Consider the following 25621-nt stretch of genomic DNA (forward strand, 5'->3'; position numbering starts at 1 on the left):
TCAGAAGACCATACCAGAGTCCCTGACGTGGGAGACCTAGTTACTTTGGGGAATGACACTTGTCAGTTTGTAAAGTGATCGCAACCATCTGAGCAAGTGTTCATTTTGTGAAAGCCCACTGCTTGGGAAACCTGAGCAGCTCTGTTAGAGTGGGCCTTGGGGCCTTGCTTCATAGTAGCTGGAACAAAGCAGAGGCACTGGGGGCAGTGTCCACGCAGGATACACAGTGAGCTTGACGGAAGACACTACAGAGGCGCAGTCAACAAAGGAGTTCCCTGAGGAGGTGGAGGAAGGCCAGGCTGGGGGTTGACATCTGCTGTTAGACTCACGGTCTCTTCCAGTCAAGTGGCTCCCTTCGTAGTAAGGCCATACCGTAGGCTGGTGAAAGTGACTAACCTGAACCTAAGCTTTGGCTTTGTCAATGGACTCATTCACTGTTGGGCACACCAGAAGCGTTTATTCTCTGGAGGTCACAGCTATCTAAAGTATTTCTAAGTTAAGCCTCATATCACATTTGTGAGATTACGTTTCAAAAGATTTGTTCTTTGAACTGATGTGCTCTTTGGTGTTCATTTTCATACATTTTAATTTTTGGGATCGTGTGGTGGCTTGGATGAGAATTGTCTCCCCTAAGCTCATATGTTTGGATGTTTGGTTTGCAGATGGTGGAACTGTTTGGGAAGGATTAGGAGGTGTGGTCTTATCAGAGGAGGCGTGTCACTGGGAGTGGGCTTTGAGGTTTCAGAAGCCCATGCCATTTGCATTTATCAATCTTTTTCTCGTGTTTGTGGATCACATGTAAGTCCTCAGTACATGAGGACCAGAGAGAAAACAGTGAAATTTAACACCACAAATTTAGACAATATGCTTTCTAAATTCCTTCAAGTTTTAATGTAGCAAGATTCTGGGCCAAGTTGGTTACATCATTCCTTCCATAAGCATGGTATTGAGACACAGTAGCTTGGTGCTAAGAACAGGCCCCTTCCTCACCACACTGTAAAGGAGTGCCTTCTGTCACTTCTAAGAGTGAAGATCTGGTTCCAGTCAAGTGGCCTTGAACATCCCCGATGGTGTCAGGCACAACCAAACAAGACCAGTTCTGCATCTGCAGTCCTGTTTCTCAGGACACCATGCTGGGTGCAGAGCACCAGCCTAGGCTTGCTCTCACTCCCACATTCGGAACGGCTCAGTGCACAGATGCGTTCCAAATCCTGCCCTGATGTGATTAAGGGATAATGTCTGCAGTAAACGGCTCCTGCGGGGGATAAAATGCTGAGGGGCAGTTGGGTAGCTACAGGGTTCATTTGGTGTAAGTTTATTCCCATGCCACAAGCTTCCTCTTCCAATTATGGAATAAGGTTTCCACAAAGGTGGGGAGACACAGAATCTGTACACAAACAGGGTCGTGCCTTCATCTTCCTCTAGGGAGTGAGGAACAGAATGACTACCGTCTATAAATGCTTCGCTCTTGGAGGAGGGTGTTTAAGAAAATGAGGTGTTGCTGCTTCAGGATGGATGAAGTTGGGGACCTGTGTGTCTTACAAACACCAGAAGGAAGAGCTCCATGTCTTACTGTGTGGCACTCGAGTACATTTCTTGTGGTAACTTTTTACCTAGTACCCTACTCACCTGTCCTTTTTAGGCCTCATCCTAGTTAACCTGCAAGATGCATGTGTGGTAGGGACAGGTGGGCTCTGAACCCCCTTGCATGTCACATAGGGAAGAGTGGGGGAGGAACTGGAGAGACAGGAGATCTCATGCACCACTAGGGGAAGAGATAATCATTCCATTTTTTTTTGGGGGGGGGGGGAAGTAGCAATACAGATGCAACTGATAACAAATATCCCTGTAACCCAGTAATTTCACTTCCAGGCATATTCCCTAGGGAAACTTTCACAAACACTCACAGAGGGACAGGACAAAATCTGTGACTTTGCAGGACTAGTAGGAAACACAAAAGTCCAGGCTAGAGAGACGGCTCAGCAGTGAAGAGCGCTGGTTGCTCTTCCAGACAACCCGGGTCCAATCCCCAGCACCCACACGGCAGTGCCCAATGTGTTGTCGCTCTCGTCTGGGAAGCCTGCCCTCTTCTGGCCTTCATGGCACCACACATGCATGTGGTGCACAGACACACATGCAGGCAAGACACCCATATGCACTAAACTACATAAATTAATTTAAAAAAAGAGGACCACACATGTGAGGCTGGGAAGACAGCTCATTCATAGATATAGCTTGTAGCCTAAGTGCCTGCAATGCAAGCATGGAGACTTGGACTTGACACCTCTAAACAACCGAGCATGGCATCATGAGTTTATGATCCCAACACTGGGAAGGCAGAAACAGGAGAACCATTGAGCAGACAATCTAGAATCATTTGTGAGCCCCAGTGTAAGAGAGACCTTGCCCCTATAAGCAAAGTGGGTAAATCACAAAGCTGAACTCTGGACTGCACACACACACACACACACACACACACACACACACACACACACATGCTTAACAAAAGGCAAATAAAGAAGAACACAGAGAGTGAATTGGATAAATAAAATATGGCCTCTTTAGACAAAGGAATAGTACACAACAACAAAAAATTAATATGGCTCTACATAAATCAATACTGATATTTAAAAAATACAAGTTGTTCCCACTGGTTAAACTCAGGACTAGCTCAAAAGAAAAACGAACAGTTTAGCATAATGCATCAAGTTAATAACATGTATGAGTGCATAGCAATACTCAAAAGAGAAAAAAAACAGCACTGTTGAGTGAAAAAATTCAAAGCACCTAATTCACAGACTGAGACCCAAATGAATACAAACATAACAACATCAATATGCACAGATGTGTGTGTGTGTGTGTGCGTGCACACGCACAGGCACGTGCACAGAACCAGACAAGAAAGAAGGGCACACATAAGCTCATGATGTAGTTGCTGGGCAGGGCTGTGCTTTGACTGTGAAAAGTCCTCACAAGCTCACATGTTTGAACACAAGGTCCCCAGCAGGCAGTGCTGTTTTGGTAGGGCTGTATGATCTTTGGGGGATGGAGCATCTCTAGAGGAAGCGGGTCACTGGGGGCCAGCCCTGACTCCCTACCTGCTTTCCTATTGATGCGAGGAGGTACCAAGGTACCAGATGCTCACCCCTCCACCAATGAACCACATGCCATTGTGCCTTCCCTTCTAAAATGGGCCACATCCTCTCAGTCTGTGAATCAACAGGGACCCTTCCTTCCTTTCTTCCTTCCTTTCTTCCTCCCTCCGTCCGTCCCTCCGTCCGTCCGTCCGTCCCTCCCTCCCTCCCTCCCTCCCTCCCTCAGTTGTTCGTGTACTGTGTTCAGTCTCAGCAACGAAGAAAGAAAGCACCTCAGGCAGCAAGGCAAAGGGACTCAATACGGTGATAGGAGCAACTTCATGGTATCCATAAAACTTGATTGGATATTTAAATGAAATGAAACCCCACAAAATGCCATTGACAGATGGTGGAGAAAAAAATGCTTAATACAGCATTCTCCCCCACATTTCAAAAGCAAAAAGCCTCCCAAATAAGCAAGAGCACACGCGCGACAATGCTTTGGATAGAAGTGTGCTGTTAAATGCCCCTGTCAGGCAACGAGGTCCCTTGGGAAGCATAGCGACCTCACCTGCAGTCCTACGGGGTCTCACTCTCTGCCATCCAGCACAGCAGTCATGCCACTTGCTTGAATTCATTGAAACAATGTAAGATGAAATCTTTATTTCCTCTATGCATTAGCCTAACAACCACATGCTAAATTATGGGCCGTATCTTGGGACTACTCTGTCAGCTAAGTAAGTTTCCTGGACCGAGCTGAATTTTGTTTGCTATTGTTTTGCCTGTAATCCAGACTGGCCTGGGGCTCATCGTGAAGCCGCAGCTGGCCTCCGATCTGCAATTCTTCTGCCTCAGCTTCCTGAGTACTGGGATTAGGCATGTGGTACCACGACATTTTAGTTTCTCTTTTCCTTAAAGACCTTCTGCTTGGAAGGAAGTCGCGGTGATTGGTTTGTCTCTTTTCTGTTTTTCTTTTTTCCCTTTCTGGTTAGAAGACATCTAGCAAGTCTAGGACAATTATGACTGGAAAATGCATTCTTGTTGCAGAGAATAAGACAAAGACTCTCTCAGAAGTGACCTCACAATCCTCTGTAGTTCCAAGCCATCACATTTCGTTTCTACTCCAAACCAGGAAGTAGGATGAGGCTGGGTGTGGAGGAGTGTACTATCCCAACAAGAGCCCACGCTTCTCACCTGTACACAGTGTGGGGAACATACACTTCCCGGATCGGAAATTCCAAAACCTCCTTGTGCGGACGTGTCCGGTTTTCAGGAAAGGGTTTGACGGGCAGCATCTCAGGTGTCAGGCAGCAGTTCATGACATCAGGAGCTGGGGATACCTCCAGCCTAAGGGAGCCTAGAGCAAGTCATGCGGGGGATTTACTGAAATCTGTCATGTCAAGAAGGAACTCATGATTACTGAGCTGGGTTTCTTTCAGGAGAATAAAGTAAGTTGTGGGACTGGACACGCTTGGGGTTCCCAGGTATTTTCCTGTACCTTGGGGAAAAGCCTGTCATGCTAAATTTTGAAATTAGCATTTTATGAAATAAAGTAAGGAACTATAAAATGAGTAGGAATAGACGAGAACAGTGATTCTCCACCTGTGCGTTGCACCCTTTTAAGGGGGATGCATATCAGATATCATGCATACCAGATATTTACATTGCAATTCATAATAGCAACAAAATTACAGTGATGAAGTAACAATAAAATAATGTTATGGTTGGGGTTTACCCAATATGGGGAATGTATTAAAGGGGCGCAGCATTAGGAAGGTTGAGAATCACTGGACTAGAAGGTCCAGTCCAGCTCTACTGCACCACAGTTATATATGTTAAACAAACAAACACCCCAAACTTCCTGGTATTGGTAGTAATTAAAATTGGTGGACTTTGGGTTGAGTGCTCTGGCATCCAAGAATGGTACAGATATAACATATGGGCTGGTGCTTGAGGGTAAGGAAGTCTCTTCACCTGCCAAAGCATCCAGCTCTTTCTTTTCCTTCCTTCCTTCCTTCCTTCCTTCCTTCCTTCCTTCCTTCCTTCCTTCCTTCCTTCCTTTAGGTTTTTCGAGACAGGGTTTCTCTATAGCTTTGGAGCCTGTCCTGCCCCTGGAACTAGCTCTTGTACACCAGTCTGGCCTTGAACTCAGAGAGATCCACCTGCTTCCACCTCTTGAGTGCTGGATTAAAGGCATGCGCCACCACTGCCACCACTGCCCGACTCGATCTCTCTCTTTAAATACTAGACTGCCATATAATATTTTGTGTGATAAAGGGCTGGTGATCTGTCCAAACAATTATCATAGGATTATTTGAGAGACCAAATCTAAAGCATACTTTTGTTTCAGAATACATCCTTTTTATGAATAAGAAAGTATTAACAGATTTTGTCAAAAATCCAGAGCAATTTAGATGCTTAGCTTCGAATGCAAAAAATCTATATTGCCCTTGGCAGTTTAATAAATTAAAGTATTAAACAAGAAATGTCAACCACAGATTGACATTTGGGCACAGTTCAAGAGTGTCATGGTTAGCTTCTGTTGACAACTTGACACAGACCTAGAGTCACCTGGAAAGTGGGAACCTCAACAGAAGAATTGCCAGGATCAGACTAGCCCATGGCCACATCTGTGAGGTATTTTTTTTGATTGCCAATTAGTGTGCGAGAGCACACCCCATTGAGGGCGGTAACACCCTTAGGCAGGTGGGCCTGAGCTGTGGAAGAGAGGCGACTGAACATGATCCTGGAAGCAAGCCAGCAAGCAGCATTCTTCCACGGTCTCAGCTCCCGAATCCAGGATCCTCCTGAGCAATTAGCCTGGCCTCCCTCGGTGACGAACTACAGCGTGGAAGAACAAAGCCCAACAAGCCCCTTCCTACTCCCAGTTGCCTTTGACGAGTGTTTTGTCATCACAACAGAAGCAAACCAGAAGGAAGAGGCTGAAGAGAGGCGCACCTGGGATGGACTTGACCCTCCGCTGTAAGGATGAAGATCTCTTGTAGTCAGCTAAAAACTTGAACAAGTCCTCATCACTAAGGCGATCTCCCTCCTGCCAAGAGATGCGGGGTTAGTGGGGAGGCTGCCGACGCCTGGACTGGGAGCCAGCTATTTCCGAGATTCCCCCCACCCCAAATGTCATTCTTTTAATTATTATTTTGTTTATTCTTTCTCTATTTTTTTTTATTTTCCCCTCCCCTCCTCTCTCCTCCCTTGATTCTTTTCTCTTTCCTGAGATATAGCTGAAGCTGACCTCCAACTTGCAACCCCCTTGTCTCATTCTTCTGAGTGCCACCATACCTGGCGTATGTGTTTTTTTCTAACAAGTCTTTCATAGAAATTAATGTGGCAATGACCACTGTCCGGTGTTCTTCGCAGCTGACCTTTCAGCGGCACTGCTGAAGGCAGAGCTTCCTCTGTTTTCCTAGGCAGCTGTCTGGCTCAGAGGAACCAAGGACACCGGTATCTGCCTTGTAATGTCAACCAACTAAGACTCCATTTAGTCCCTGAAACAACGCCGACTGCGCTTCCTCCTTCAGAGATACGAAGATGGGAAAAGCATCTTCATTGTCTTCACATTTGTCTTGAATAGGGAAGGCAGGTATAAGCCCCACCCTCTACATGCCCACTATGGGACAGATGCCTGGTCAGGGACACATCTGCATGGCCTCTAATCCCTGCAACAACTCAGCTGAGCAGATGACACTAATTAACTTCTTTCATTACCCATTTCGCTACTCCTTTGGACTCTGACATCCTCACTAATACAAGACTAACTCGGTGGCACTGTAACACAGATACCTGCTTGAAGAAGGTGTTGATGGCCAAGGTGGTGCCTTTGAAGTTGGACCCAACTCCATTTTCCTCCAAGGAGAGGGACCGCTCAGAAGGCCTCCTGGATTGGGACAAACCCCTCCGCTCACCCGCAGAGTTTTTCCCTTTAAGGAGAACAATTGTCATTCTAACATGTTGGAACATACACCAGTTATTACTGAACCCAACCATCGATGAGAATGCAATTTTACCTAGACAGAGCTCAACCTGTCTTAATCCCCCTCCTGATATTCTCAACACTCTTAGGAAAGAGGACCCTTAGTCTCTCTTCCTGCTGCAGAACAGAGATGGCCAGATGTCACCCTGCCAGAATCTGGAACTCAACCAGTCCAGGGTCTGCTGCTAGGCTGTTGAGTTGAGTCATCCCAGTGTTTGCGTAGCTTTTCCCCTTGCATTCCCCTAGGGAGCACACAGGCTCACCCATCTCTGAAGGCACTGGGGACTCAAACCAGCTTGGGTACATTCTGGATCTCATTTGCCTCTGTTCTAGTGTGGACCAGGTAACAGAAGTGCCTTTCCAATGGGAATGAGACAGGGTGGAGGCTCTCAAACTCTATTGCTTCTTCATTTTTTGTTTCTTCTGAAGAGCCAGCTTGAAACCTTGCGTCTTTTACTCTGCGAAGTCTAGGCTGTCTGTTACAAACAGTCCATTGTCGGGAAGCACAGCTCTTCAACAGTCTCTCAGGCCTAATTCTCACACTGACGCTGAATGAGAGCACTGGCTACCTAAACTACGTAAGGCACCGGGTCTCTGGTTAGGAAATCAGTTTCAGTGCTCAAGTTAAACTATCCCTTAGACCTAACTGACATCTTGGCAAGCCCTTGGCCCGAATGACTTGGGCATACTGCATAGTCTTCTGAGTTCCCCACACTTTCAAATACGTCAATAAATAGAACAGGCGCCTTAGAGAAACTGGACGTGAAGGTCAAAAGGGGTGAAGTTTACTGGCAATCGGAAGGAATGCAGGAGTTCTGACTGGCGATTATACACCGGTAACTCCAGGAGAGCAGCAGCAGGAACAGTCCACCCTAGCCTCCACCCGGCAAAGGGCAGCATTTCAGAAGTGGCAGAGCCAAGGAATGAAGGAAACGTCCAAAGGTAGAGCCTCAAATGCTTGCTGAATACAAAGGCGTTTAGGAAAACAGAAACTCCACCATGGATTTTGGGTATGGGTCTATTAAAAACTAAAATCACTTGGACACTTCCACCCTTAATTGTAGAAATCACTGGTTCACATTTATGGAGAGGTAATGAGGAGTCTGGGAAACAACTAAGGACAGTAACTATGGTTACCTGGTTACCTTTGGTACTTACTCTCATTGGCAAAATAGACTTTAGGAGACCAGAAATTTTGCCGAGAAGTCTGAGTTTTGCTTTTCCAAGCTTTGAACAGTGCTGACTCCTCTCCGTGGGAGCCAACTACAGTTCCTTTGTTTAACACAATATGATGCTCACCACTCGTCCTGGTTATTTTCAAGCACTTTAATATTTGAGATGGGAAGGTTACGGAAAATTAACATTTTTTTCTTTTTATTGGCTTCTTAAGACAGGATTTTTCTCTGTGTAGTTTTGGAGCCTATCCTGGAACTTGCTCAGTAGACCAGGCTGTCCTTGAATTCACAGAGATCCGCCTGCCTCTGCCTCTAGAATGCTGGGATTAAAGCCATGCGCCTGGCCAAAAATTAACTTTTAAAAGCTTTAAAACTCCACCCAAAGTTCTTACTATAAAAGTATATTTAAGGCTCCACAAATGCTCACGACAATTGATTAGGGGGCCACTGATCAAGCCACGCCGTTCAGTTCTCCACTTAACGATCTTCCTCTCACCTACCTCCACACTCTCTTGCTGGCCCAAGTCCTTACTAAGAGCAGATAACCACAAAGCTGGTAAACGGGGGCCCTGTACTTCCGGTTGCAGATGGAGATCTTACCAGCCACAGGCTCCATGTCAGTGCTCTCTCTTTCAAGGGTGGAGACGTTGAAGAAGCTTGCTAAGCTAATGGGGGCCCAGGCAAAGGGCATCCGGTATTTCCCTAGACGTTGGCAGAAGGATTCAGCTTGGAGTTTTAGTTTTTCAACCTTCTCTTTACTCTGAAGGGAGAGGGGAAAAGACAGATGACAAACAAACATCAGCACCAAGTCAACTGCCTTAGGGATGACAACAACAACAACACTGACGGTGTGTGTGTGTGTGTGTGTGTGTGTGTGTGTGTGTGTGTGTGTGAGCGCGCACGCATGTGCACGCGCGCAGAGTGGGAGGGGTGGACGCAGCTACAGCGAGGCAACAGGAAAGCAGCAGCTTAGACCGAAAGTCTAGCTGCTAAGGAAGCAAAGGCTACCGAAGGAAGAGATTTTTAAAAGGACATCAATTAGTTAGCAGACGACATTTTCTGCTATGAAGACATGCCCTAGGCTTGTTACACTAGCCAACATGCAAATACTTCATTTATCCAGAAAACTTGGAATCTCCTGAGAAAAACTTGGGAAAGAAATGCTAGTATGTCATCTACCAAAGCCCCAAGAGAACCTACTTCACAAAAGCTGCCTTGCAATTCTAAAAAGATCCTTACATATTCCAAACAATGCCATTGTTGTTAATACTTCCAAGGAGTGCTTCCTAACTTAGTACTCACAGATTTTAAAATGCAAATATCTGTCTTTATTTAGTTCAATCAATTCTATTTGAAGGTAACAAGATAAATTCTAAAAGGGCCACATTATAAAAAACCATCGTGGGAACTTGTGCAAATTGGTACTGGGAAAAGTCTTATTCATGGCTTCATGACCTATCATGTGCTAATTAATTTATGATGAGCAGAAGCCGCAGCTGGTCCCCAGTTGCTAATCTGCATAAGACAATACCCTGTGCTGTTGAGGAAAGCCAGAACTCTTGCCCTCTTCTGCTTGTGGGGCTTTGGCGATGCTCCCAATCTGTGTGTAGCCAGAGCCTCGGAACCAAGGCAACAGGTGTAGCTTGGTGTGAGCCAGAGTTCACACTGGCATGTGCATCATTAGTGTGTTCAATCATGTATTTTTTTAAAAAAAAATTATTGTCAGGTCAGTAACTGGTTTCTCTTCCTCTCTCGTGCAAACATAATTTACTCATGTTTCAGATGGGAAATATTATAGTCTAACACTATTAACTATTCTGTGGAACACTCTGGAAATTTGTTCATCCTAAGATGTCACCAGCACTTAGATGACCGTACCTTCCCACCATCGCTTTCTTTGATGACCATGTAGGGTTCTGCGCAGTCTGCAATCTCCCCCTGCTGAAGGACCTTTTCAATCTAGCAACAAAAATAATATTAAAACAAAACGAGTGAGCAATATTCCTATAATGGGATCCATGCAACCATAAAATCATGTTTAATGATAATATTTGATGTTCATTACATATGCTCTTCAATGTTAATGTACAAAAATATACAGTGGAGTTGGAGGTTGGTGGGACACGTTTTTAATCTCAGTACTCAGAAGGCAGAGGCAGGCAGATCTCTGAGTTTGAGACCAGCCTAGTCTACAAAGCAAGTTTCAGGACAGTCAGGGCTACACACAGGAACCCTGTCTCAAAAACAAAAACAAAAACAAAAAAAACCCAATAAGTATGTACGTGTGTGTGTGTGTGTGTGTGTAGTGTGGAGACTACCACAGAATTTCAGAGGCGAACAAGGGACAAGACATATTAAAAAGATGATAACAGCAAATGGTAATTTTTATATGATGGGATTATGTGTGTTTTTTATTTTCTTGCTATTGCTGATTAGAAGTTTCTATTTTAAACAATATACATGTGTACAGCCACAATAAAAATGCAATAAAAGTTATTTTATAAAACAAAACCCAGGAGACACATGTAGGAAGTGAAAAACTCATTTTCTTTATTATTGCTTACAAAGTAAAAAAGAGACATGGTCTCTGTAAAAGTCAGGCTGGGAACTAAAACCTTCCATAAAATGAATAAATGAACAGAATACATCATCTATAATTGTGCCCTTATATTTCCTGATGGGGCTGCTTTTCTGGATTTAACAGACAGAAGCAAATGTCTTGAGTCTTCTCATTCTGCTAATGAGTGTAGCCCGACCAAGCATCTGCTTCTGTTTTCCTTCACATTAGGGTGTTGACAATCAATTGTCATAAATATGGGCACCGTGTTTAGGGGAAAGAAAGGGAGAAATTTCTGATGTTCTAATTCTTTATTCAGAGAAAATGTAAGTGACCTTAGGTGCTAAGACTTAGCCCATTAGCCTGTGTCATTAGTTGAGACTCCCGAAGAAGAAATCTGGTCAACATATGCTATCGGCACATTCTTAACAGGCACCATTCTAAGTGAGGCAGAAACTATTCAAATCTGAATATCCGACTGACGGAGGTGTCTTCAATGGAGTTTCAGGGGAAGTGACACAAAGCTGCTCAGCTTCAGTGGGCAGGCCCAGGAGAGAGTCTCTTTTTACAAAAGAGTTGTTTAAAAGTCCATCCCATTGCCAGCAGCATGAGAAAGGCCGGTTCTGAGAAATGAAGCCCACTGGAAACATGGGGGGAAAGGACTTGAACCAGAAACTGACCAGTGTTCCCGATCACCACCAGCATTCATTCATTCTTCATTCAAAAAGTCTCTTTATGTTAGCTCCTGAGGAGAACAGCCGTGAACACAAGAAAGAGGAACACAGAGCTCCTCTTCTTCCAAAACTCACAACCAGGACCCCACAGAACAAATGCAAGAATTTGTTTGAAAGTCCATGAATTCAAATAATGAAAACAAGGTCTTGTCTGTTGGTAGTGGAGCACACCTTTAATCCCAGCACTCAGCAGGCAGAGGCAGGTGGATCACTATGAGGTTAATGCCAGCCTGGTCTACAGAGCGCCAGCCTGGTCTACAGAGCAAGTTCTAGGACGGCCAAGGTTACACAGAGAAACCCTAACTGGAAAAACCAAACCAAACAACACCAACAAAGCACAAGGTCTTTAACGTAAATCTTGAGTAGAGATTAAGACTCTTTCAAGGTTGACATTGGAGCCCAGTAGCAAAGCCCTTGCTTTCCATGAACAAGACCGTGGAAAGGTTCCTCAAAATCTAGAACCAAGAGAGTCTAGGTCTTGAGGCATTGGGCCACAGTGACTTTACGAGAACTTCGGGCTGATATGAGCACTTCATGTATGGTCCTTCCTGGCTGACGTGTAGTTGTGTGAACTAGAACATGTGAGTCTTCAAGTGTCTAGGCATGTTAGAGACAGCTGTGAGTTTCAAGGTAAAGAGGCTACTTTCCAATGTACTTATTAAACCAGGAGGGGTGGATGTAATGTGTACCTTATCAATTTTTAAACATTTTTTTAAAAGCTTGAGGTCTACAACCATCCTCACTTGTGAAACAAATCCTTTCACATCCTCAAAATCCCAAACTAAGCCTTTAAGCCTAAAATGATATCTCACCGTAATACTGATAGCTGAACTAGGTGACCCAACCTATTTAAGATCTTGATGCTCATCTTGGGAACAAAACTAAAGTGAGAAGCCCCTTCTTTATCACATGACATCTACCTGGGCTGTCCAAATATTAAAACACCATTTACTATATATTTGAGGGAAAGCAGCTATAATGATGGTCTTATAAGACAAATAGGCATTAGACCAAGACTGCTTTCCAGTGTAGATCTAAATTTCTTAATATATCTAGACACCTTAGAATGTGTTTGTTACTGTCAAGTCAGTACACCTCTACATTTAAAAATCTGAGAACACATGTAGTCAGTGGTAGCAACCAACAGATTTCCACTATTAGGTAATTATTGTAGGTTAACAAAAATCAAAGCAGTTGCAAATAAAATTAGCTCTAGAATTAGTGTGGTTTTGTTGGTTGCCCATTGAGAGAATTGTATATTTAACAATAGGTCAGTCATAGCTGAAATTAAGCTTACCCATATGTCGAATTCAATGCCACAGTGAGAAGCACGGGGAGGTTAAAACAATAGCAACAGACACTATTCTTAACAAAAAAATTATTTTATCATTTTCTTTTTTTTTTCAGTTCCTAGGGATGAAATCCCAGACCTGGTACCTGCTAGGCTAGTGCTACCAAGTCATCTGCGATCCTTGAGGTGTACCTTCCAGTCCCAGCCATGGATTTTAAACTTTCAGAACCTTAGACAGGTTCCTTCAGGCTATAATCATCTTTGTGAAATAATATAAAGGAAGCACCCTCCAAGCTGCCTGAATTCTTAGGAATCATATCGACTACTATCAGATCACATGGGAATCCAAGTAATACAGGCACAGGATAGATACCAAGTTAAATGTTCCAAATATAAAAGTCTGATGGTCCATGAGATCAGACACCTGGGTTTACTTGTGTTGAACTACTTACAAATTTTTGCCTTAGAGAGTCAACAGTGTACCTCCTTGGCTGGAGATGGTTAAATGCCCAATGTTTGTTATCAGATTCAAACTAATCACTTTACCACGTAGGGAAGAGCTCTGGTCTATTAAAATCTCCTATGGTCAGTCTCCAGTGAAGTGTAGTCTATGTATACTGTGAAGTCTATGGATAAGGCCCCACAGATCTTGACTCTCACTGGACACATGCTCTGCAATAACAGGGAGAGTGAGGGCTGGGAGGTGCAGCCACATCTCAAGCTGTCTGTCAGAGGCCAGACTGAGGATGCTGCCCTGCGGGACCTAGAGAAACATGAACACCATCGGGAGACTGTCTGAGAGCTTGTGTTCCTTTCACCATGGCAACCTTCCACACCAGGATGGCTGAGGGTGATTTCTTCAGTTAGGAAGCGTCAGGCTTTATCTGTAGCTACGACAACTCATTCTCTACAGCACAGATGAGGAACCGAGTCTCTGGAAGCCTGAGTCACAGAAGACCACAAAGTTTCTGACCGCACAATCAGGATCGCAACCTAGGGCTGTCGGACCTCCAACCCTGGTCTCTCTGGTGTCCAAACAGAAGTTACTGGAAAGGGAAGCAATGCCGAGAAGGAAACAACCCAACCTCACAGACAGCGTGACAACAACATGAACGTCAGGACATGCGGCACGGACTGTGCATAATTACCTTGACGACCAGGTAGATGTCTGAGGAGGGGTAGGTGACTGAGAACACTGCAGACCTCGCCTGACTCGATGGGTCAACTGAGGGCGTGTGAGCGCGCAGGAACCCTTTGAACTGGTCAGAGTTCAGGTCACAATGGAAATTTTCTGAGATCTGTAAATGAGCAGCAATGGGAGCAGTAAGTCAGAGCTGTTCTATTCTTGGTCTAAAGGTACTACAAGAGTGAACAGGAACAGTCACCCAGATTTAAAGGGACAGAACCTGGTGATGGGGCCTTAGAACCTGTGCTTGATCCTGTGTTCCAGATGATTCCTGTGCACATGAAAGTCTGAGAACTGTTGTGTTTTTATTTGTGCATTTATATACTTATTTATTTATGTGCACATATGTGTGAGAGTGTGAGTAATCGTGTGTGCAGACAGAAGCTAGAAAACAGTGTTAACATCCTCTTTGATCACTCATTGCCTATTCCTTCAAGACAAGATCACTCTTGAACCACGTGTGTGTGTGTGTGTTTGCACGTGTGCGCATGCACACACACAGACTAGAAGTCAAAAGCTTCTGTCTCCGCCTGCCTCAGAGCTGGGGTTCCAAGTGTTTGTGGGGAACCTGGCTTGTTATGCATGCTGGGATTTGAAGTCCAATCCTCATGACTTCCATGCAAGTGCTCTTACCTGCTAACCCAGCCCTCCAGCCCTGAGGACTGCTGCTTAAACCAACTGAGACCTAAAGAATCATGTGGGATGCGTGAGATGGGCTCTTGATTTTCATACCTTTTTCCTTTCTTTCACGTCATAGAGGGCAATACTGGCAAACAGCGGCTCAATTTCAATCTCAAACCTGTCAGAAAGAGAGAAAAAAAAATCAATGTGGTTCTAGCCTGGATAAGTTTGAATGGTCTAAAAGTGCATGGATATATAAAATTATTAAAAAATGTGAACAAGATTCCAGGAATATAGTGATAACGCCACCAATGTGAGAAAATACACAGAGATACTAATGGAAAAATTTTGAGAAGTTAATGGAAAATTCCAGATCATTTGACGTCATGGTGGAGATTACATTCTCTTAAAAGTGTTTGCTTTTTAAAAAAAAATGCTTGTTGGTGGTACAGCAAGAGAATGAGCTGATTGGAATTTTGGTCTGATTCAAAACACTGCTTCATATGCATGCTGGGGACTCATAATCCTAGACAGATACTTCCCATTCCTCTTGTAGCTGCCATGTTTTAGAGAACAGTCTCTATCTCATAGGTAATGGACTTGCTTACATTCTTCTGCTGATAGCAAATCTCTACTATTTGGGGCTGGAAAGATGGCCCAGCACCTAAAATTCAGTGCTGTTCCTGTAGAGAACCCTAGTTTGTTCCCAGAACCAACAACAAGAAATGCACAACCTCCTGTAACCCCAGTTCCAGGAGAGCTAACACCCTCTTCTTGTCTCTGCAGGCACCTGGGCTCACATACACCTACCCCCTCCTCAACATGTACACATAATTAAAAACTAATAAATAAATAAAAAGCTTCAAAGGTCTACTATTCAATTCTAATGAACAAGACTTTCTAGAAAGTTAAAAAGGAAATATTTAATTGCTTTTGCTTAGACTTACAATAGAACATTAAGATGCTGACTGGGCCATAATGCCAATGAACGTGTGGCTGGTCCTAGCTGCTGTGGAAGGCTGTTCACTTGAGGTAGAATGAGGACAGGGGAGGGAAGCGAAGGGGTTCAGCACATGGCAAATACTGAGGGCTCTGGCCTTGTCTGATTTAGAATGAGGAGCTCTTGGGACCAGGGATTAATTGTAGGAAAAGAGCACTTGCCTACCATACACAGGCTCTCTAGATTTGGTTTTGAATGAGCGCACGCACGCGCACACACACACACACACCACACCAGACACCCCACCAAAACTAGAACTAGAAGCCTCTCATATTAACCCTGACTGCTGATTCTTCCTGAAATCATAGGTTTTAGGAAAAGACCCACAAACTAATTCTGCCGCATGTTGTACATACATGTAAAATACAGGTGTACCTTCCAAGTCTCTCAGTTTAACAACCTATGACTTTGGACACTGCCTATTGGCAGCACCAGTAAAGTTGCTGGACTGTTATTATTGCCTCAGAAGCCATGCAAATTAGGGCAGATTTTCTTTCAAGGCAAATGTGAGGGGTTTGTCATATAGTTCTTCCTCAAAGAGGCCTTTTTAGGCAAACAAAAGGGTTAGCTGGTCCATGGCATCTTCGGTAATGAGATAATTTGGAATTCTGATATACTCATGGACAAGGCGCCAAACAAAAGTGGGATCTGTTCCCTCTGCTACCACCTGTTCTTAACTTTTCTAATTCTACTTGTTTACCTGCAAAGTAAGGAAAGGACACTGCCTTTCCCATTTTCATGCATGTCTGAAGGATCACGCTAAGACAATGTATGTAATATATGTAGAAAACCAGGCCTAGCAGCAGTATCACGTACCACAGCAAACCCCCACATCTACCATCAGAAGAAGCACAAACACATTGCATGTGTACAGAAATATTCAACTGGGCATATAAAATGCTCTGTTGTATGCATATATATGATATGTTAAATGAAATAAACCCATCTCGAAAGGACAAGTACTATTCCACTTATGGGATGTATTTATACAGTCAAATTAAGAGCTAGAAGGTAATGTGTGGCTATCAGGAGATGGGAGGAGTGGGTCATAGGGATTAGTGTTGAGTTCTACTTTGGAAAGATAGAAACAACTAGAAATAAGTAGTGGTGATGGTTGCATAAAAACGTTTTTGCACTCAACACCACTGAACTGCACATCAAAAATGTGGACTTTGTTACATGCATTTGTCACACACATTGCAAATACCTATTCCATTCTTTCTCATGTTGGAAAAATAGCATTTTTTTCTTTTTTTCAGCTTTTTGAAAGATGGGAATCTTGCTATGTAGCTCAAGCTGGCCCTAGAAACTACTGTGATCCCCCTGCCTCTGCCTCTTTAGTGCTGGAATTACAGGCATGATTCGACATGCCTGGCAGGAAATAGAACTTTAATTGAGGGTTTGCAGTGCTGAGCATGTCTCCATGTCTCCTGGCAGGGCCAGCCTGTACTTAAGCATGTACTCTGTGACAGCCAAAGGGTCTGAGTACTGCCGTGTGATAGACTAGTACTGAGAGTTAGGTTCTTGTGGACTAGGGAAGAGAAGAAGTCCATTATGATGCCTTACAGTTCCAGTGTGGTGCAACTCACACCGCCAACCCCTTTCCTCTTCCCAGTGTGCAGAGACCACACTCCTGCTACAGGGAAGGGGGGTGCAGAGAAATGAAGCAACCTGGCAAAGGCCACCAAGCTAGGAACTTCAGAGGCAGGTTGCAAGGCTCTCTCTTTTAAGCAGAGGGCAACGGCTTTTTCTACCACTGTTTTTCCCCGTGTGTTCCTCAGACACCAGCATCTGAGACAACCGTGCAGGAGCTCTGGGTCCAGCTGGGACTTACTGGAGCAGAATCCATTGGGGGAGACAGTTATGGGAGACCTCCCAAAGTGTATTAAGACCACTCCCTGGCACCATTTAGAGTACATTAAAGTTCCAGTGCTTAAGAGAGTCCTCTGAATGGAGGTTACTTTATGTATAAGGGCATTAAATTTTAAATTAAAAGATTCCCCTGCCTTAAATACTGTTGTAGGATAATTTGATTGCACTCTGACACTTCTGAGACTGCCCAATAAAGTTGTACCTAATCAGGGGGTGGAGCCAGGAATGGACTGACTGGAATTGGCCATAGGGAACCCAGAAGTTTGGATAGAGAAGACATGCAGAAAGAAAAGGGTGGGGACTGGAGTTTGAGCTTCCTCTTGGTTCTGGGATGAGGGAAGAGATACATCTCTTGTGGTGTCTCCGGTTATAAAGCAAGGTCAGGTAGTTGCTATTCAGCCTCTCCCAGATAGTAGGTTTTCACACCAGCTTTTAACTTTTGAGTATTATTGATAAATAGAACAAGAAAGACTAATTTTAACCTACACATCGTGGTCGTGGCAGGGCCTTGATTGATAAATAGAACAATAAAGACTAATTTTAACCTACACATCGTGGTCGTGGCAGGGCCTTGATCGATAAATAGAACAATAAAGACTAATTTTAACCCTCACATCGTGGTCGTGGCAGGGCTCTGGCCACAGGACCAGAAGGTCAGCCAAATCACTGAGGGGCCATGAGGTGGCAGATAATAGTTAAAATACCAGTAGATTCCTGTGCAGCCACTAATTTGACAGAAAAACATCACAAAGCAGAAGAATATTTCATGATCACTATTTTTTTCTTGCTACTCAGAATTTTCAGAACTGGTACTAGTGTAATTTTTTTTTCTGTGTCTTGAGGCTTTATCTATTTCCCAAAAGCAAAGCGAGAATGGTGGCAGAGATGAAAACACCATTAGCTAATAAACTAATAATAAACACCGTTAGCTAATAAACTCTATGCTATTATAGACAGAACCTCACAGATCAACACCAATGGTAAAGTGTGTCTTCCATACCGTTGTTAGTTTTACTATTCATATTTTCACATTCAAAGTTGCTAAAATTTGTTTCTTTTCTCCAGTTTGTAGTCAGGACCATTTCTTCAGTTTGTACACCTCTCATGGGTGCACAAATATGAATACCACTTAAGTAAGTCACTTAAAGAGGCCAAGGACATTGGCTTTAGACATCAATTCTATTTAATTTCTCCTTTAGGAGCTGGGAAAACATCATTAGAAACTGACTTGGCAATTATCATTAGAGAAACTCAAGTGACTCCAAATTATTAAAATATTTCATGTCTAGCTCAGCAGAACAAGCTTCCCATCCCGTGAGAGCAGCTGCTGCAGTTTATATACTGGATAAGGCTGGAAAACTTGATGACAGTCAGCCTTGGGAAAGTTCCTCTGGTCCCAGAGACAAACTCACTGCGTCTAAAGGTAGCCCGACTGGGTATATAGTGGGGGTGAGTGTGGCAGACAGTAGTGCAGATTCCTGAACACAAGTATGTCAAGGGGGTGCATGAAGAAAGTACCAGAGTATTTTACTTATTTCATTCTTTACACTTTCTCACTTACACACATTTTATATTGGCAATATTTTAATATGTAGTACTTTGTGTGCATGCATGCATTGTCAAGAGTTCACGAACAAGCATGGACTGATTCTAGAGGGCTGTTGGCTTCACTGCCAACTTGTGTGCAGATTTCCTAAGCCCAAGTATGTCATGGGGGTGTGTGGTAATATTTTGTTTATAATCTAGCAAATAAAGTTTGCCTGAAAATCAGAGTGCAGAGCTAAGCCACTAGTTAGCCATGGAGGTCAGACAGGCAGTGGTGGCACACAAATTTAATCCCAGCACTCAGGAGGCAGAGGCAGATGGATCTCTGTGAGTTCAAGGCCACCCTGGGTTACACTAGATTAATCCAGTCTAAAAGAAAAACAGAGTCAGGCAGTGGTAGCTCATACCTTTAATCCCAGTATTTAGGAGTCACATGCATTTAATCCCAACACTAGGGAGGTGGAGACAGGAAGGGATATGGCTGAGCGGAGAAAGGAATATAAGGCAGGAGGAGACAGGAGCGCATTGCATTCAGTCTGAGGATTCCTAGAGACAGGATACCCCATTGGGTCTGAGGATTCAGTACAGGTAAGAACTAGTGGTGGTGCTCTGCTTCTCTGAACTTTCAGCATTTACCCCTATATCTGACTCCAGGATTTTATTATTAAGACCAATTAAAATTTGTACAACGGGGTGAGTATGAACACAGCGGTGCAGTTTTCCTGAACACAAGTATATCGTAGGGGTGAGTGTGGCAGACAATGGTGCAGATGAAAGGCCCTGACACCTACCCTAAGGAATTGGCTAAAGGGATAAAAAAAAAAGCCAGCGCTGGTCACTGCATGAGTTGTGGAGCAGAACCAGGCAGGCAGCACATATCACAGGGCAGGCCATCTGGTCTAATGTCCAGTCACAAACTGTAAGCTATGGAAACGAGCCTCACACTGACTGGAAGACAGATGGTCCTAACCATGTGTGAAAAATGCTTGGCTTATGTACTCTTTACAGTAGGAAACCAGGTCTTTGCTCATGCTAAGCACAGGTTCTACCACTGAGGTACATCTCCTATACCCTCAAAAATGTCTGTGATTTGAAAAAGGGGAAGAGCTAATCTCTGCAGTCTGTGGCGACGAAGAACGGCTTGCAGGCACTCTGAGGGAGCATGCATGCACTGGGGTGCATGAAGAAAGTACTGAAGTATTTTACTTATTTCTGTTTTACTTATTGTTTATGTTTTCTCATTTAAGTACATTTTATAATGACAATATTTTACTATACAATATTTGTTCACATGCATGCACCGTCAAGAGTTTATGAACAAGCAGGAACTGACTCTTGAGCACTGGCGGCTTCACTGTTATTTTTACAATTACTCATTCATTTGATTTATTTGTGGTGTTAGGAAACCGTGCAGGTTAATTTTATGTCAACTTGACACAGACTAAAAGGAGAGAATGGGGCCGCCCCTCGGTGGGTGGTCCTGGTGTTTGTAAGAAAGCAGACTGAACAAACCATGGGGAGGAAGCTAGTACGCGGTACCCCTCCATGGACTCAGTATCAGCTCCTGCCTCCAGTATTTTACCCTGTGTGAGTTCCCTCCTTAGGTCTAGTGGGCTCTAAGCTCTACTCTTTCCCAGTGCTCCCTCCACTGGGAGAAACTTCCTGACTCCGGGGCTGATGTTTTATGGAAGGAGCAAGGTGGCCATCAGGGCAATGTGTCTGATACTTACTTCAGAGTCAGCACCTTGACCAGTATCCTGTTGCCCAGATGTTCCTTAGGACACTCCGGTACTGGACGTATTTCCACAGCATCCTCCTGTTATCAATCACATGGTAAAGAAATCATTAGCAACTTTCCACAGGGCTTTGCGGTTGGAGAAAAGCCAGGGGAGGAGGGGCTTCCCTCCTTGTCCCTGCTTTAGTTCTAGCGGCAGAATAATGTTCTGTCTTGGAAAGGGAGTTTGCCATCCATCCCTCAACACTGAAAGTCAGCATGTACAGCAAACATTTTCTCCTCTCAGAAAAGGAGCATTTAAGAGAAAGAGACTGGGGGAGGGAGGGAGGGAGGGAGGGAGGGAGGGAGGAGAAAGGAAGGAAATGCAAACATGGCTGTGGCTTAGTAACATCTATCAGATGGCATTGCAAAAACTTACAGTTCTAGCCGGCTTCCCCCTCTGAAGTTCCAAATACACAATCAAAACAATTCTCTTCCCAGTTTTTTTTTTAAATTTATATTTTCTCTACATGTTTGTCAGGGTGTACCCAGGTAGGTGGGGTGATCCACCACCATTCCTCCCACTCTCCTCACAACTCCACCCTCCCTCCCCACCCCACAGCTCCCATTGCTGAGGTCCTAGGTGGCATCTTGTTGATAGAACTGCTGACTCCCCTTCAGAGAAGGCGAAGTGGGCTCCTGAAGAGCAAGCTGGGACTTTCAAGATTACCAGAGCAGATACATCTGCAGGGAAGACCCACTTACTAGGGAAAAAACACCACACTTTGTTTCGTGTGTAGCTTTGGTTTGAATTAGAACTTTTGGAATCGTCTCTGAGATAATCTCTGGTTGAGGAAAGTTTAAACACACAGAGAAGCAGACGGACTAATACAGCGAACCACTGTCTATGCACACTTGACGTCAAAAGTTTCAGCTCAGGACACCGCTTTTGTCTGTATGCACCTTGCCAGTTCCCCACACTTAATGCAGAAGGATTTAATGGCAAAGAGTTATCCCACACATAATACAGTTTCATCTGCAAGCATTTTAGTACACATGGGGACTTTCAAAAACATCAATAATAGCACTGACCTAAAAACTATAATTCCTGACTGTCACTAAATAGGGTCAGTTTTTAAATCAGGATCTAAGCAAGGTTCATATTCATATCTTATTTTGGATGATGTGTTTCCTAGGCTTCCTGCATCTGAATGCATTGAGGCTTCGTGTTTATCAGAAATATGAAATAAAACCCACGTAGCAGAAGGAAGAAATGAGACGCTTTAATGGATTTCTGCGGTTTTCATCATTCTGGGGTGTATATGTGTTTATGTGTATCTATGTGTGTATGTATACATATGTGTGTGTTTATATAAATGTATGTGGTTTATGTGTGTATGTGTGTGTTTATGAGTTTGCACATATATGGGTGTATGTGTGTGTATAGTATAGATATATAAATATATGTTTATGTGTGTGTTTTTATGCGTATATGTGTACATATGAGTTTGCACATGTATGGGTGTATGTGTGTGTATAGTATAGGTATATGTTTAATGTGTGTGTTTTTATGTGTGTGTGTATGTGTATATGTGTGATATGTGTGTAAAAGAGAAAGAGGGAGAGAGAAAGCATGATAGTCTTCCATTTGTTGATCCCAGCAGCCAACTCCACATTTGACTTCCTGGGATTTGGTTATGAGAGTCAGTGAGGACCCACTTCCTCTTTCTAAAATCTTTAGTTGGGTTCCATCACTTGTAGCCAATAGACTGTGCAGCGAACTCTTCAGTGGTGTGGGATGGAAGGAGGCCATCTTTCTTAGGGATTAACACAGGAGATGCCCGTCACAGAAAGGGTTGGAATCAGGAAAGGGCTAACATGCTAAAACTTGGCAGCTGAATCCTACTTTGACCTTTTCTACATACTATTAAAATTTCAACAAAAGGATTTGCCCTTCTAATGTTCTTTACTGGGAAATAAAAGAGGTAACATAAAATAATCTTATTAGTGTGCCATTAAAAAGGTCAGCATTTACAGTCCTTTTAGAGCAGACGGAATTCACCTCTGTTCCATAGGACTTTCTTGGCTAAGGTTCAAATGACAAGCACGAACATGATTTCTTTGAGAACAGCTTCAAAACATTAAAGGGCTGGTGTAGAGGCTCTCGAGCATTTTACACATTCCAGTTTACAAGTAGCTAGCAAGGTAATTACAGCATTCCTCTCCACTCAATAAAAGCAGGCCATGGGGATCTGAGCTAAGATTAACTGTCATCCCCCATCTGAATTCCTGCATTGTCTCAAAAACCATAAAACAAAGATCCTACAAAACAGTTTATGGGCCATTCTTTGAGTCAAGTCAGACTGGAAATCCTCCCATTCAATCCAGGGAGCCTCTGATGGTGAATGTCTGGCACATCCTGTTCCCTTCCTGTACTTTCTTCTCTCCCCTGATGTCCCCTTTAGTCTCTTTCCTTTCTCCTCTCTCTCTCTCTCTGGTGTTTGAGACAGGGTTTCTCTGTGTTAAGCCCTGGCTATCCTGAAACTTGTTCTGTAGACCAAGCTGGTCTTGAACTCACAAAGATCTGCCTACCTCTATGTCCTGAGTGCTGGTACTAAAAGTATGTGCCACCACTAGCTGGCACTTCAGTCTCTTATGTTACACTTAGCACCCTCATCACAGAGATGATGAGGAGAAGGGGAGAAAGCAAAGGCCAAATGTGATCGTTTACTCCTTTTTTTAAAATTTTTTTTGTGGATTTTTGTTTTGTTTTTCTTTGTTTCTGTTTTTGTTTTTGTTTTTCATTTTTCTAGACAGTGTTTCCTCTGTGTAAAAGCTCTAGCTGTCTTGGAACTAGCTCTGTAGACCAGGCTGGCCTCGAACTCAGAGATCCACCTGTGGTGGGGGACAATCTATATTCTGTCAATTATATTTTAAATAAACGCTGATTGGCTGATAGCCAGGCAGGAAGTATAGGCGGGAAAACCAGACAGGAAGTAGAGGTGGAGCAATGAGAACAGGAGTATTTGGGAAGAAGGAAGCGCTTCCTGAGTCCTTCCCAGAGCACCGAAGAAGCAAGATGTGACCTGCCCCGCTGAGAAAGGTACCGAGCCATGTGGCTAACACATACCGGAATAATGGGTTAATATAAGCTACAAGAACTAATAAGAAGCCTGAGCCAATGGGCCAATCAGTTTATAATCTTATAAACCTCTATGTGATTTTCTTTGGGGGCTTACTGGCTATGGGAACTAGGCAGGACATAAAGCCCAATAAGCCTGGCCCTAATATTACACACCTGCCTCTGCATCCTGAGTGCTGGGATTAAAGGCATGTGCCACCACCGCTTGGCCTGATTTTTTTTTTTTTGGTCTTAATGTTGTGAATAAAAGTTGAAAAGTTAGAAGAACTACCTTTTAAAGTACATATGTGTTTCAACGGTATGTGCTAGTGACTGAATTGTCATATACAAGCATGTCAGCAAACACAAAGACTGCTAGGGCCCCTGCTTTATGATCTAGTTCACCTGCTGAACCTTGAACAAATTGCTGAAATGTTTCCATCCTTAGTTTCTAATTCAAAATATGGTAATGGTAATACTGCCCACATTCTTCCTAATTTATTTTAAAATAAATACTTAAAATTGATAATAAAATTATCTATATTAATGGGATAAAATGTGATGTTTTATGTATTCATTGTAGGAAGAGCTTATAAATTACCTTGCCAATTTATTTTTTTGTTTGGTGGTGAGAAAGTTGAGACTATTTTTACTTGTTTTTTCTTGGGGGGGGGGGGGTTGAGACAGGGTTTCTCTGTAGCTTTGGAGCCTGTCCTGGAACTCGCTCTGTAGACCAGGTTGGCCCCAAACTCAGAGAGATCCACCTGTCTCTGCCTCCTGAGTGCTGGGATTAAAGGTGTGTACCACCACCGCCCAGCCGAGACTATTTTTATTAACAACTTAATATACACTAACTTATCACTAATTGTGGTTATCATACAGTAAAATAAGTCAGTAAAATACAGTGCTTCAGTTTAACTGAAACTTTTTATCTTCTGATCAATCTTTTTCTCCTATCTGTATACCCACAAGTCTTGGCTACTTCCTGTCTATGAAACATTTTTTATACGCCCCATATAAGAAAGAAAGATTCTCTCTCTCTCTCTCTCTCTCTCTCTCTCTCTCTCTCTCTCTCTCTGTGTGTGTGTGTGTGTGTGTGTACTTGCTCTTGTGGGTCATAGGTCATCATTAGGTGTCTTCCTCACTACCTTATTTTTGAGTGAAAGTTTCCCAATGAACCTGAAGCCCCCGGACTCCTCTCTCTCTGCTCTCAGAGCTGGAGTTGCAGACACAGGCCACAGTGTGCAATGTTTATGCAGGCACTGGGCAGTAGGCACTTTACCCAATGAGCAGACTCCCTGGCCCTGAGATACTCGCTGACTTATTTAATGATAAGCAATCCTTTTTTTCAATTCATCAGACTGCTCTCTAACTTTCTCACTTATTTATATTTTGTGTGTGCTGGGGACAGGAGGGGGTGGAAGTCTGAGAACAACCTTTGGAAGTTGGTTCTCTCATTCCAGTGTGTGGGTTCCGGACACCAAACTCTGGTCATCTGTCTTGGTGACGCGCACCATTGCCCACTGCTCCGTATTTCTGGTCCCAAGATATTTATTTACTTTTAATCTGCTTCAGAGCATTTGAGGCTCCACACAAAACTGCAACTAAGATACGCAGATAAGAAACCAAAGTGGTTGGAAAACAAAGGTAAGATGAGAGGAGCAACTCTGGCTGGCGGGAATCGGAACTGTGGGGGACCTAAATGTAAGCTGTCAGTGGCTGGTGAGAACCAGAGATGCG

The 25621-nt window shown here is 43.7% G+C and overlaps 1 protein-coding gene across 2 annotated transcripts in view; it reads right to left on the reverse strand.

Annotated features, from left to right (window-relative positions):
- Dock8 (dedicator of cytokinesis 8) overlaps positions 1-25621 on the reverse strand; it is a 203407-nt gene that overhangs the window by 93849 nt on the left and 83937 nt on the right. For both annotated transcript variants that reach the window (XM_087908020.1, XM_087908022.1), the window contains 8 exons: positions 20777-20862; positions 14741-14807; positions 13971-14120; positions 10119-10199; positions 8841-9000; positions 6876-7012; positions 6033-6126; positions 4269-4431 (listed from right to left, as the gene is read on the reverse strand). In XM_087908020.1, the coding sequence (XP_087764146.1) occupies positions 4269-4431; positions 6033-6126; positions 6876-7012; positions 8841-9000; positions 10119-10199; positions 13971-14120; positions 14741-14807; positions 20777-20862 (938 nt within the window). The remainder of the gene's footprint in view (positions 1-4268; positions 4432-6032; positions 6127-6875; positions 7013-8840; positions 9001-10118; positions 10200-13970; positions 14121-14740; positions 14808-20776; positions 20863-25621) is intronic.

The sequence above is a fragment of the Myodes glareolus genome, chromosome 7, assembly GCF_982192425.1.
Source record: "Myodes glareolus chromosome 7, mMyoGla1.1, whole genome shotgun sequence".
In the NCBI taxonomy this organism is placed as follows: Eukaryota; Metazoa; Chordata; class Mammalia; order Rodentia; family Cricetidae; genus Myodes; species Myodes glareolus.